This window comes from Macrosteles quadrilineatus, unplaced genomic scaffold, assembly GCF_028750875.1.
Source record: "Macrosteles quadrilineatus isolate MER2022 unplaced genomic scaffold, UCM_ALF_1.0 Scaffold_7__1_contigs__length_78375512, whole genome shotgun sequence".
Lineage (NCBI taxonomy): Eukaryota > Metazoa > Arthropoda > Insecta > Hemiptera > Cicadellidae > Macrosteles > Macrosteles quadrilineatus.
In genome coordinates this window covers 64,987,582-65,001,278 of record NW_026542600.1, presented here as the reverse complement: position 1 = coordinate 65,001,278, position 13,697 = coordinate 64,987,582, and the positions used below count along the sequence as shown (strand labels likewise).

The 13,697-nt window shown below is 38.2% G+C and overlaps 1 protein-coding gene across 4 annotated transcripts in view; it reads left to right on the top strand.

Moving 5' to 3' along the window:
• The window catches only part of LOC128998788 (LIM/homeobox protein Lhx1), a 59,639-nt gene extending 46,526 nt beyond the window's left edge, over positions 1 to 13,113 (top strand). The window contains exons 4-8 of one of the 4 annotated variants that reach the window (XM_054425145.1): positions 2,922 to 3,140; positions 3,683 to 3,900; positions 11,062 to 11,332; positions 11,423 to 11,578; positions 12,587 to 13,113. In XM_054425145.1, the coding sequence (XP_054281120.1) occupies positions 2,922 to 3,140; positions 3,683 to 3,900; positions 11,062 to 11,332; positions 11,423 to 11,578; positions 12,587 to 12,648 (926 nt within the window). In that variant the 3' untranslated portion in view covers positions 12,649 to 13,113. Of the gene's footprint in view, positions 1 to 2,921; positions 3,141 to 3,664; positions 3,901 to 11,061; positions 11,333 to 11,404; positions 11,579 to 12,586 lie in introns of all 4 variants that reach the window. The other 3 variants (XM_054425143.1, XM_054425144.1, XM_054425142.1) reach the window with 3 other exon arrangements.
• Positions 13,114 to 13,697: the final 584 nt, after the last annotated feature.

The window sequence follows — 13,697 nt, the reverse complement described above, 5'->3', positions numbered from 1 at the left end:
TAATATACAAAAACAAATTTATACCAATTTAGTGATCGAAAATTGTAATAGATATGGTAATGGGATGAATAGGAAAACTATTATCCAAGTTTCTAGCAAATAAGCAAATATATGTGGAAAACCGAATGTCTTATAACCAAAATGTTTGAACGTTCTGTGAACATTATTCCAATTGTTGCAGCTGACCAAACCAATCATACAAAAAACTTGATTGTATATCGTTACACCAATAATACAGTTACTAGACTTCATTATATGCTATAGCCTCTGTATTACCGATAAGTATTTAAAATGTTGTAAATACCTGCTTTATAATATGTATCTCAGTGGTGTTCGAACGCCGGTGTTTAGCCTCCGTGAACAGCCAAAACTAGTTGATAAACGCAATTTCAATGATTGTCGTAAGCAAGTTTGATTTGTAACGATTCAGATGGTCTACAAACCAATAGAACTTTCAACCAAACGGGAGCTATTAAAGCCGCTTGACCCAGGTGGCGATGAATTCATATGTGAAATAGTTTTGGTAGCCTGCTATTACAGCGGGAGCGTTTTAGAATCGCATCTCACCTAAATGCAGCTACCATAACTAAGTATGCCATTACTTTTGATGGGAAGGTGATTAGTACAGCACTGCGCGCTGCCCCGTGCCCTTTGTGAAGACTAAGGCATCATTATGGCTGCCGTGTAAAATAAAACCTACGCCCAAAAATGGAGGGGGTTGCCGTGAGCAGCGGAGGTGAAAACTGCCGTTCCGAACAGTAATGGTTTTATTATTGCATTTTGTTCGTAGCTTCTGAGGCCATTTCAATGCTGTCTGGTCGAACTGTAAGCTTTCGAAGAAGATTTGAATTTGGCAGGGTACAGTAGTTTATCATTTAATATGCGGTGATTTAGTATCAAGTATATTCCACATGAAATTATCTAGCACTACCTAGCGTCTCTGCCACCAAAGATGGCCAATTATATATTTATTTTTGTTATGACATCAATATTTGAAACTCGAATTTTGCTTTTGTGTTTGGATAATTTAATTTAGATCGCTATTGATAAATCTTTCATGAATATTAATCCTTAAATTATCAGGTTTAGGCAAATTGTTCAGTAAAAAATGCCAATAAAAAAACATTCGTAATTATAACTAAAATAATTTATAAACCTTTTATTGCCGAGTGATTTTTGCAGTCTTGTCTGGGATTGGTTTTGTTGACTCTCATGAGTCTTCTTCAGGCTAAAGGTGTCACCTTTCGTTCATTCGCAGCACCTTAGTTTTGTATGACTAAGTTTCAGCACAGACAATAGAGACCATTAATGGTCTATTGTTCGTGGTTTTAGTCATAAAGCGGTTGGTTTAAACAATGAGATTAGTAATCCATAAATTTGAGCTTTTCCATGTTGAAATTATTTATGGCTACACTCATTTCTAAAAACTTCCGACCCATATTTTGAAAGGAAATGTTACAAGGTTCATAAAATATGTAAAATATGTGGCAAAACAATTTGGGTGACCATGTTATCATAAATATAACAAGGTTAAATCAGATTAAAAACAACCATCTAGTACACGTACATTTACGTGTGCATGGTCGTGTGACTACAGATTAGACAAATGTTTGGAAACCGTGCTCGTTGACACGCACATTAACCGCGTTCACCGATACTTGATGCAAGCTCAAACAACTCCCCATAATCTTGTAATTGCTCTTTGAAGAGTAATACAAGTTATTGAGAGAGTGGTGGAGGAGGGAGGACTAAAGCCCACGAATAAAAATGCAGGGTCAAGTTTTCGTTTCTCAACGATATATCGGTATAATATATAAATGTTTTGAAAAGTTGGGAATTTCTTTTCTTTGGAAAATCTCAAGCCTTTACGTTATCCCACATATTAAGATTCGAGAAGTTGAGATACGAAATACTTATCCCGACCAAAAGTGAATAACTTACAAACTACAGGACAGGTAAAGCGAATCGTACACAACCTTACTTTAAAAATAAATACACCGGGGTAACAACAAAGAGAAAAATAAATGTTGACAAATGTGTCCCCCTTTATTAATGTCTTGCATTTTCCAGTGGGCTATCGTTCTGCAGTATTTGATTGATCCGGCATCTCAGTCGGTACAACGGTCACTCCCTGAGATTTCCCACCCCTAGCAGCTGCTGCACTAACACCCGATATTTCCCGACGCAGTCATGTCCCACCCAGGTCGCGGATGTTTTGGCAACCGCGGAACACAAAACATACCTCCCTAAGCCGGGTCCCGGGTCGGGTGTTGCGATACGCACAACTATTTTTGTTTGTATTAACCATACACTGGAACTGGCGATCCGAAAAAATCCCGTTTTAAAAGGTGAAGGTAAGCCGTTAGGCCGCACACGTTGTCGGCTGTGTATGGTCCAGCGCGCAGAGTCTACCTGTCTGTCTCGCCCTCTAGGTGTCTTGACGACGAGCGATCCAACTGACTACTGGATTGGGGTAGACAGTTGTCGATAACAACAAATGTCTTGTGAGACTGAGATTTATAGTGAGACATGCCTATTGGACTTCAACGTCAACATCCTCTTTTTTCTTGGTTCTGTAGTTCCATTTCTCCTTCTGCCACAACTATTGAAATGGCCCTAGATAGTTCATTTACAACTTCTGACATCATTCTTTGGATATATGATGGCTGGATTGCAAGGTGCGTACGCAAGACTCGGCCATTTAATAAACAAAATATAGTGTAAATGGAAGTAAAAGTATGGAACCTTTGGCGTAGTTAGAGCTTAAAATGTCGTAATTATCATTGTATAGTAAAACTATGTTTAAAAAGAAGTAATTAAATCAATTACTGAAGCCTCCAGCTATAAAGCTACGAGTAATTGTTTCCCCAAACTGTTCATAATCCTTGGACGCCAAATTACCTCTGTTGGTCGTGTTGCAGGCGAATCACTACCGTACTCAGGGTCCGAGGACGAGGAGGACGATGAGAACAGCGGGTCGACGGCGGGACTGATGAAGCACCACCATCTTCATGGACAGCTGCATCCAGGAACACCAGAGACCAACAACAACTCCTTGTCCGCAGGAGATCTTCAAGGTCCTCTCGGACATTCTACCAACCCCGACACCAAGCCTGGCCAAGACGACTCTGAAGATCAAGGTGACGACCGACCCTTAGCTTACCAAAGCCTCCTTCTTTCCGTCTTCTGTAAACAATTGATATACGTGCATATCTCATATTTCACTTTAAAACTTATTTTCGGATAATTTGTCTTGACATAAACATAAGTATTCAAACTTACACTATTAAATGTTAGATATGCATTTCGTTATGTCGAGGAAAATATAGTAAATTGCATAACAGTTTGTATTGAAACAAATTTACTAGCCCGTAAACATATTGTACGTTTTTTTGTGTCCATAAATAAATCTGACACTGAATCCTTTTCTATTAATCATTCAAAACATCCTAATCAGTGTAAGAACAAGAAATACTTATTGTAATGAGAATAAGGCTAGCTCAAACCAATCATGTAACCTGTGCTTCTGGCAAAGCAACCTAGTTCAAATGAATTATAAACTGTAGAATGAAGACCTCTCATCTGTCTCAGGTTTCATTTCTGTAGTTTAAGAGTTGCCAGTGCGTTGCCCATGTTCGCGGCTCCCCTATATAACACTCAGTAGGACTATGGTTGGGTTCAGGTTCCCTGGACGGGGATGCGGAGACGAGGGACTCCCAGACAGAGAACAAATCCCCGGATGATGGAAACTCGGGGTCCAAGAGAAGAGGGCCGAGGACTACGATAAAGGCGAAGCAGTTGGAGATCCTAAAGACTGCGTTCTCACAGACTCCCAAACCCACGAGGCACATTCGGGAACAACTAGCTAAGGAGACCGGCTTGCCTATGAGGGTTATACAGGTAAGACATCATTTCTTCTACCCTAGAAAACCCATATGTTATTAACCATATCGTATTTTTCCAACGTAAGAAGGCAAGCTTCGATTGAAGACATAAGTTAGATTATTAATTTCATTTCATTGGACTAAACTTAGTTTCTAAAAACCATTTGTTATGATTGTAGCAATTGACTAATTAATTCTCAATGCCCTTAAGAAAGGGCTCCTTTGTTATCGCCATAGAGTAAACTTTTAGTAGTTATCACTTGAGTTGGGAATATAGATCATATAAGTTCTCACTAGATTTAGTCACATATCTCAGTGCATCAATGTGGATCCAACCACGATTTTGTTGATTGCTGGCGTCTGCTGCGGTGACACGGCATCAAAGGTCCTCCATGTGTGTGGCGAAGTGACACATCGCGGCAAACGACGCGTCGTCGGCGCTAATTGAAATGACTACCGACGACGCTCGCCACATTGTTCACCGACACGAGTCTATAAATTGTCAAAACTCCGCGCCGGCTCCTCTCTGAATCAAAACTGCGCCCGCTTTATTTATTGCTCTACCAGCTCGGATCTTGGATCCAATTTGTATAGGAGACAAATGTTTATGCGCGGTGTTTCAAGAATAAAAAATAGTATGGTTGATTGAAATGTTTTTTAATCATACAAAATATGTTGACATTTATTAATTTACAGCTTTCACAGTTCGAATCTTGGGTGCAATTTGTATAAAAACAAATTTTGTTCTTTGATTTATTCATACTAAAAGATTGTATTTCTATTATTGTTGTTTTGGTGTTCATAATCAAATATGTATTACATTTTGTATAAGGGAACCTATTATGAGCACATAAATAAACGTAAAAGTTTCTAATTCCAATTCCTCCCCCAGGTCAAAGACTTAGCATTAAATTTTAAATTCCTGTTTGACGTGGCAGGATTAGTATGTTATTTCTGAATTGAATTTATAAGTTTTAAATATAAAAAAATATATGCTTCCTCGATTCTGTCTTACTCATTTTTTGTATAGCGGCATTTAATTAAAACAATTAATTGTACTTAGGGTTAAGTTTATTGTTGGAATTTGGCAGGTTTGCAATCTATATTCAAAGGAAAAACTATTATTTTAATAAGCCTACTATTATTTTATAGAGATTTACAGTTGAATAAGTTTTACTGTCATATAAGCGCATTTTGCTCGGTGCTGTCACATACTTTTCTGTTTTTACTCCAATCTAACCACTGGTAATCAAGTTGACCTAACATAATGTATAAACTACAAATTTGCCTGCGTGCTCTGTTCCATTGCAGGCAAAGTAATATACTCCAGAAAATTTGAAAAACTACTACGAACACGTACAAATATTAAATTCAAAGCTATGATTTGTGTAGCTCCTTTTCAACATAAAAGATGCCTAAATAGTTTTCGTTATGAAGATGTTGGGGTTTGATAAATTACAAAATAATTGTCGAATGAAAGGGTGGTTTTGCTGGATGGTCTATTTCGTCCACATCCGGTGGCGCTGTGTTTGACATATGTTCTCAATCCTTCGCGCCGCGTCGTGGCACTAGCATGAAGAGCAGACTCAATTACTAACTCATCTTTGATGAAATCGGAAGAGTTTCACCTATTTTAATCGTTATTCAAATGATCAATTTTATTTGTGATAATTACGGGTAACGTGGTTTCTTAGAGATGTAAAGTGTTAGTACATAGGTAATGGAGAAGATGGAAGCTAAAAGAAGAAGAACACCTTAAGAAATTTGTAACAAAAATCTCATACGAAACGCAAAGCAAACACAAATTTCAACGTATTCCGCGCCAATATGCATTTTCATCTAAAGTAATAGAATTCTGCAAACGCCATAAAGATAAAGATAAAGAGCAAAGAAGAGAACCGTGTGATTTAAAAACTCCAAGTTTTTAAGAAGTTTATTTTTCTTTTTCATCTAGGTAGATTATGTTTCAAATGTATTTCAACTATAAAAAAAAATTTAGTACCAGACTTTAAAAGGTTACTCTTGACAACTCTTAACAATTGACGCATACTGTATGTAAAATATGTTCAAATGTCTATTCACAAGTTTGCATCCATGGAAATGTATCAGTGTTCAAGTTTTTAAGATTTACACATTCACATTAGTTTGATCCGTGACAGTCATGAATACATCATTTTTAGGTTGCTTTATTCTATTATTATTAGTTAAAAATGTGCCATGGTTGTATTCCAGTTTTGCAACATCACGAATCGAAAAACAGATGTTAAAAGTCTTAAGTGTCATTATGCAGAACTCATGACGATTTCCATTCACTCTAAATCAAAAGGCAAACCCTATATTTACTGTTTGACTCTGTTATATCTGAGCGTAATAGCCTACGATAGTTTAGTAAACTAGCTGATTACGATAATCGCATAGTTTGCTTACCTCAAGATAGTGACTCATTGTTTAGGTTACGCCTCTGATTTTCGTTAAACATTCGTACGATAAGGCGAGGTACAGTAATTGATCATGTTAAGATTGTGCTTTCCTCAATGCGTCAGAAAGATATTCCAGTCGTAAAATAATATTTTGATGTAAACATAGCGGATACCGAAGAGTCATTGGTCCATAGTTCAAAGACAGCATGCAATGTATACGATGGACGGAGGAATTACCTATATATTCTAGTTTGCCAAGATTATGCTTATCTAGATTAGTTAATAAGATATCCTAGAGGTAAATAAACGTTGCGATCCAAGCAGGGGTCGGTCCTTGGTCCACGGACAGCATACAATGTACGACGGCGGAGGCGAGGCGAGTACATGAACTATTAAATTATTGTTCCGCAAGAGTAATGGCTCCTGATACAGATAACAGGCGAGATAAGCGTCTGTCATCTCGTTTTAATTAGGAATTAGCATGAGGTCTCCGCCTCGAGCGGGCGAGCGGGGTCCGGCAGGCCAGCGGTCGGACGCGTGTATTCGGGGATATTTACTACCGATGATTTACTCCACACATAAATATTTCTGTGTCCGAGCACTCCGTCCATGGCCACTTCCCATTTCCATATTCCTTCGCTCGCTCTCGCTTCTCAGTTCTCGACCTCTTAATTTATGCTCTCCGGGCGCGGTTTTAATTTAATTCTTCGCCGGGACGGAACGAAACAGCCCCGCTCATCTGGCCATTTAGATCTTGTTTTGTTTTGGCCACAATGGATTTCTTAAATATTGTCGCTTTAAATTTCCAGACGTAACTCAATATCGATTAGTAGTCTGAGTGGAGTGGGCGGCAGTATTTATCGCTAGGAGCTGGGCGTGTGGGAACGTATGGGGTTCGTTTATGGTGTACAGTCGTCGCATGGGATGGATATTTTCATGTTTACAGCACACCCCATAAATATATATCATCACAACGATGGCATCAAGAACAACGAATCTTATCGCACCGGTTATGCATTGTATGGTTATTAGGTATTTGATGACTACCTACCTCTTTTTACTTGGATTTTGGAGGAAGAGGACAACGGGAAAGGAATGAGGAACTCAGTATTTCTCCCAGCTATTACTAAAATTGAGAACATTTTAAACTAATTAAAGGGAAAGCTAGTTTACAATGCAGGGACACTCTGAAGATATTAAATAGCCCACTTTATAAATATATAATACTTATACTCTACTCGTACAAAAAGTGTTAAGAGATGATCGATTTTGATTTTTACTGAAAATTGCAACCCACCAGTTCTTTACAGGCTAATCAATCAGCTTAACTTGAACCTTAATGGCGGTGAAACTTATAAATCATAGAATTACACAGCACCACAGAGAACCTCATTTAGACGCTAACAGGTACACAAGAAATATTTTAAAATCATCTTTCAGTGGCACATATTAAAAAATATGTTATAGCATAGGAAATCAATAATATTTAATTTTGTTCATAATTATTTTATCAATATTTTTGATTCCCAAATTTACTATTTTCTGTTTTGTTATAAGCGTGTTAGTTGTGTGTTGTTTTCTTATAGGCCATATAACGGTCAATGTTTAATTTGGGAACTCTTTGTGAAATAGAACAATCGTCATAAAACTTTGTTCATGAGAGATATAGTTATTGACTTGCAATATCAGTGTAACAAAAATCTTTTGAATAAAAAAAAAACATAATTGAAAAATATAGAACCACAACTTATATATAATAAATAATGCCACATACAACAAAAATGTTTGTAAAAATGCATTATTAAAAAATTTAACACCAACAATATACTGTGATTGAAACTTTAAGGATTTTTGAGAATATACATTTGTAGTTTTATTATATTTGTATTAACTGTAAAATAATTATTATTTTGCTAGAACTATATAGTTTTTAAAATAAAAATTAACTATCTAATGCCGTTAAAAATAAACACGAATTGGTTGATCCCAGTTCAAGTTATCATAATACAAATTCGTCGGCGTAGCAAACCTAATGTTTAGAAATGTGTTCCTAGTATTATTTGAATGACATACGATACCCCTTTTCAAGGATGAAATATTTTTTTATAGTAATCCAAATAAAAAAAATTCATTTTAATGAAATATATCTTCAATAACGCCGCTGTATTTTACATATACTATAAATAGTCTCAAGTTGACGGCTGATGAAATATCAAATTTGAAAGATTCACAACTAAAGATTTAACTATAAAAAATATTCCGAGTGGAATCTTGGGTGTTTTGGGGTTTGTCAGGTTTTATTTACAAAAAAATGTTTCGACCGCTTTACTAAAAAGAGTTTGAAACTAGTAAAAAATGTTACTGGATACACAATAAACAATTAATTGCGTGAAATCCCAACAATCAACAAACCATATAACTAATTAGTGCAATATAAATATGTTGTAGTGTCAGTATAAATATGTTCATATTAATTTAGTGTGCCTACATATCTTCCGTTTGCCCTGGTGAACCATCACAACACCGAGCGAGGCGGCGTTTTGGCAAGGGAACATACGCGGGAGATAAATGGAGTTCTTTGACAGGGCCCCTGACCCCCCAACCCCCTCCACTCCACCTTCCTATTGTCTAAACCTAAACACCCACTACAAGTGCAAGAAAATAAAAAAAATTATTACCCCGGCCTTCCCGGGTAAAAAAGGATTCCCTACTCCATAAGTCATTTACTTTGGAATGCATTTTTTTAAAAGACCGGGCGCGGTGTTCTAAAAAGGCGATTATGATTAATTTCTTAAGGGGCTCCGAGTAGCTGTTTTTACATCGGTTCACCCTCCTCCCACTATAGTGAACGTAAGAATTTTATGCGAGTTATTTGTTTGTGTCTTTCGGGTTCTACTAGTCAACATAACAACTCTATTGGTTGTTGGGACCAAAAGTGCATTTATAAATGTCACAATGCTGTTTATATTTAAGACACAAGAAATATTGTGGTCCATATACTTATTAAAGAAGAAGTATAATCTCATAAAACAGCCCAACCTCATGTTAAACTGTAATTAACCAGAATATAAAGGCAATTCATCCAGTTATTTATTATAATACAACACAAAATCCATAAATATCAACACGCTGTAACGTAAATAATGCTGGTTTAAAATCTGTTTTATTGCGACTCTCCTAGGTTTAAACTAAAACAATAGTCTAAGTAGTCTTATTAGAAATAAATGGATTACGAATTTACATGGAGATATGGAGGCTGAAATAAACTTGTAAAACTTTATTAGAGTTATACGGCCTATGAAATATTGGATTTGATTGTCAATTCATCCACGCGTTGAATTAAAAATGAAAAATAAAAAAGTTTCGTTGTAGAATGATTTACTGTAAAGTTGAGTGCTTCAAAATATGTTTAAGACCCTTCAGGCCATAAAAATAAAACAGCTATAAGCAATGTCAAGGATCATTGACGTATTCCTCATCTTATTATGAGCGGAAAGAATTCCAAAGAATTTTATGAGCTTCGGTCGAAAAAGAAGACTGAGAACAAAGCGCGGGTGTTTGGACAGCAAGCAGCGGAGCCATAAAGGGATTGAGTTGGGGTTTTATTCGGTTTTTGTTTTGCATGCGAGCTGGGTTGACCCTTGGCCGGTGAGCTATAAAAATCGTTGCCACCTTTAGAGTGGAGCCGACGACGCCGCGCAGCGCGGGGCCGAGCGTGCATCGCTCATCTGTAAACAGCGCGAGCGCAGAGACAACGCACGCAGCCGACTGCGCAGGCGTAAATATTTTGTCAAGAGCTGTCGCGCGTGACGCCTAGCACAGCCCAATCACGCAGTGTGACCGTCGTCACGCAATGCTCGGAAAACAGCTTTTCCTGTTAAACAAATTTCAACTCTTGTAAATAGTTCTCGTTAATTCATGTTGTTTGCTCAGCGCAATTGTAGGTCATTCGCGTCAAAAGTAAACAACAATATATAAAAATAAATAAAGTATTATATGAAAAATAATGATTTGGCTAACATTTAAACACACGAACTATTTAAATAAATATTTCAGGTCTTCAGGTAGCTAAGACATTCAATGTTCTACAGAAAAACTAATTCGAAAATATAACCTCCCAAATTCTATAATCCATGTTCTTCACATTCGTCTACAATTAATTAAGTTTCTTTGGCAATTTTGAGACTAAGACAACTTAATTGAGTTTCTTTTCCATCTAGCCTCATGTCTGTATTATATTACAATAAAGTCGATACGCTCATGGTGTCCATGGGTGACCTTTTCATCGACAACACGCGGGGTTACAGAAATGGCTAGTCAGATTATTACTGTCATAAACCTGGGGTGAGCAGATGCAACAGAGCTGAGCACCGAACAGCTTAGAACAGCTCGACTACGAGAGAAGCGTACACGTGCGCTACGACAGCAGCACCTGGTGTATTGTCGGCTCGCGAAATGTTTCAGTAATATTTACTTCATTACTTCTCACTCTGGCAGGCACGTCCGGTAGTAATAAACTGACCGAGTCGCTGGCAACTCGCTTATTTACATCCATGACGATTTTTTGCGACCGGTCACACTTTAACTCGACGTTTTGGCTTAAATACCCAGTGTATCACATTGTGGCGTTTGACACAATACGTTAACAAGTTGAACAGCTTCCCACGAGGAATTCGCTTGGTACTAAAACATGTAATTTGCAATTAGTGTACTACTGGACAGTGATGTGTTATTTTATAAATCGAACTTTGTTCTAGGTTTGGTTCCAAAACAAGAGGAGTAAAGAAAGGCGACTAAAGCAGCTGACGTCAATGGGCCGAGGTCCATTCTTCGGTGGCTCTCGCAAGATGAGAGGGTTTCCCATGAACCTGAGTCCCGGCGGTCTCGACGAACCTCCACCGGGATTCCCGTACTTCGCCACAGCCGACGGCAAGTTCGAGTTCGGTTACGGCGGCCCTGGAGGATTTCCTCACGAGTTTTTCCCCGGCCACCACGCTCACGGACAACCTCTTCCATTCAACCCCCAAGGTAAAATCAAACCCTCAGTCTTGAACCCTAGAATAGAATGTTCTTAAAGTCGTTTGATGACGATCTGATCAGTACTCTTTGCCTTCCCAGGTGGACCCATGGACCCAGGTCCGATGGGGCCGATGGGCAACGAGTTCGGTGGGATGACTCCCGAGCCTCCCCCAGGGTTCATTCCTCAGCCCCCGCCACCCACCGACCAACAGCTGCTATCGCAGCGAGCCAGCCCAGAGTTCATCAACCCTCAAGGTACTATAATTTATTAACGTGGAAAATCTTTTGCTAATCAAGCAATATTTTAAATACTCCTTGATTTTTCTATCATGTTGTTGTATTTGTCATAGTGGCCTATCATTACTGTATATGAATCTTCCAATTATGGGATTTCGGAAAGAGCACGTAAATATGTAGTAAACTATTATTATATGCCTACTGCCACTGTCTACTGCCAGGTGTTTGTACAATTGCTATATTAATATCGTAACACCGATTTATATTCACAAACTGAACGGTTATCTCCCGTATATATAAATGCATTTGTGTAACTCCTGTAGCCTTTTGAATAAGGCAAGGCTACATTTGTGAAACCAATGAAACCCTGCTGACAAAGGCGTATCGCAATCACAAGAACGAGAGAGTAGACTGAGTGGTGGTACATACAAGTAGCAGGGCCGTTGGTTGACCACTCATTCTGTCATGTCCCACTTTCACACGTAGCCCCCGGCGCGCCTTCGATCCGCTACTGCACTATCAATTTGAAACCACCGCCGCCGCGCCGCCTTCGACGTGACGTCTACCCTACTCTTACGTCCAAATCGATTCTAATCCCACATTTATATACTTATACTCCTCCAGTTCTACTGGTCCGTCTTATCACATAATGCGCAGTTATGCTCGCACACCCAGCCGCCGCCGTTGGCCTTCGCTCTTTTGCAATCTTTTCACAATTTCGTCGCGGAAGCCATCACTCGATATGCTCCAAGATTTCAAGTCACGACCGGTTCTGCTTCATGTTGCGGGTTGGCTCACATTTCTGTATATTCACTTAAAACGATTCCTACGCAACGACATCTTTCCATCGTACGTGTTTTCCCCCAGGTGTACTTACAACCATTGCCTAATGCTGTTGTCTTCTTTCTCCGGTGTCTAATCATTGCACGTGTATTGTTCATCTGGATTTGTCGCTGTTGTTTGGTTGATCCAACCATTTTACATGTGTTGTCTCCACAGTTGTCTGATATTGTTGTCTTGTTGCAGGAGTGAGTGGCAGCACGTTTTCCGAGCCCCAATCCTTGCAGAACGAAGGTCTAGTGTGGTGATAGCCGCAGTCCGTGCGACCAAGTGCCATATTGCAACACAAAATATTGTGGGACATTGTTACGATCAATGATATGACACAATAGCCAACTTATGTTTTCGTTATCGAGTTTCAACTCGCTGTGAACCTTAAGTGTGGACCCTGCTATTTTTTTACTGTACTAGATGAGTATGTATGTCTTCGTTTAAACTACGCGTGGTCGTTACTTTTGTTGAAGTGTTATGCTTATGTATATACATATACATATATGCACGATTTCGATAGACTTTACTATACATCATCATTATTTCGAATTGTAAATTGTATAATTTAATATTCTCGATTATGTTCTTCCAGTGAGAGACGTAGGGGCGATGAGTTTCTTTACTTTGTTCTGTAACATTTATGTACAGTAAGGTATCAGCTGTCCGTTATTAGAAGTACACCTGTCTATTGATCGGCTAGTAATAAAAATATATTTATGTTCGACTTGTGTTCGCCATCACGGTGGTATGTTATTCCTCCCTTCTCCCATTAAATATGTCACTGCTTTATCGTACTAACTTGTCTGCTGTTCTTACTTTAAATATTTCAAAAGTAATACTTTATATCAACTCATTATGCGTTTAAGTCAGTAGTATCATAGATTAACCAACACAAGTAGACTTCTCATCCCATTGTACATTTTGAAGCTCGTTTTTCGTGTCCAGTTCATGTATGGTGGCACTGGGCACTAGTGTCGACGAAATTGTGTTTATATTAGTTTAGGGTTAATTTCTTGATTTGAGCTTTTACTGTCTTGTTATATAACTAGAGGACCAGTTGTTGTTTATGATTAGATCGTTTTATTTAGTTAAACTAGATTTTAAATAATTACTGAAATAACAAGAAACAAATTGTAAACAAAACACGACCTCTGCAGTACACCGTACAGAACTAACAATAAAATTGGCTTCAGCTGTTCCATAAGGATGAGAAATCTACTAAGGGAGTATGTTTTATCTATGGTAGTGTCAATAAACTCAGTATGTCACTGTCAAATTTAAACCAAATCAAAACCAACAGATTTGT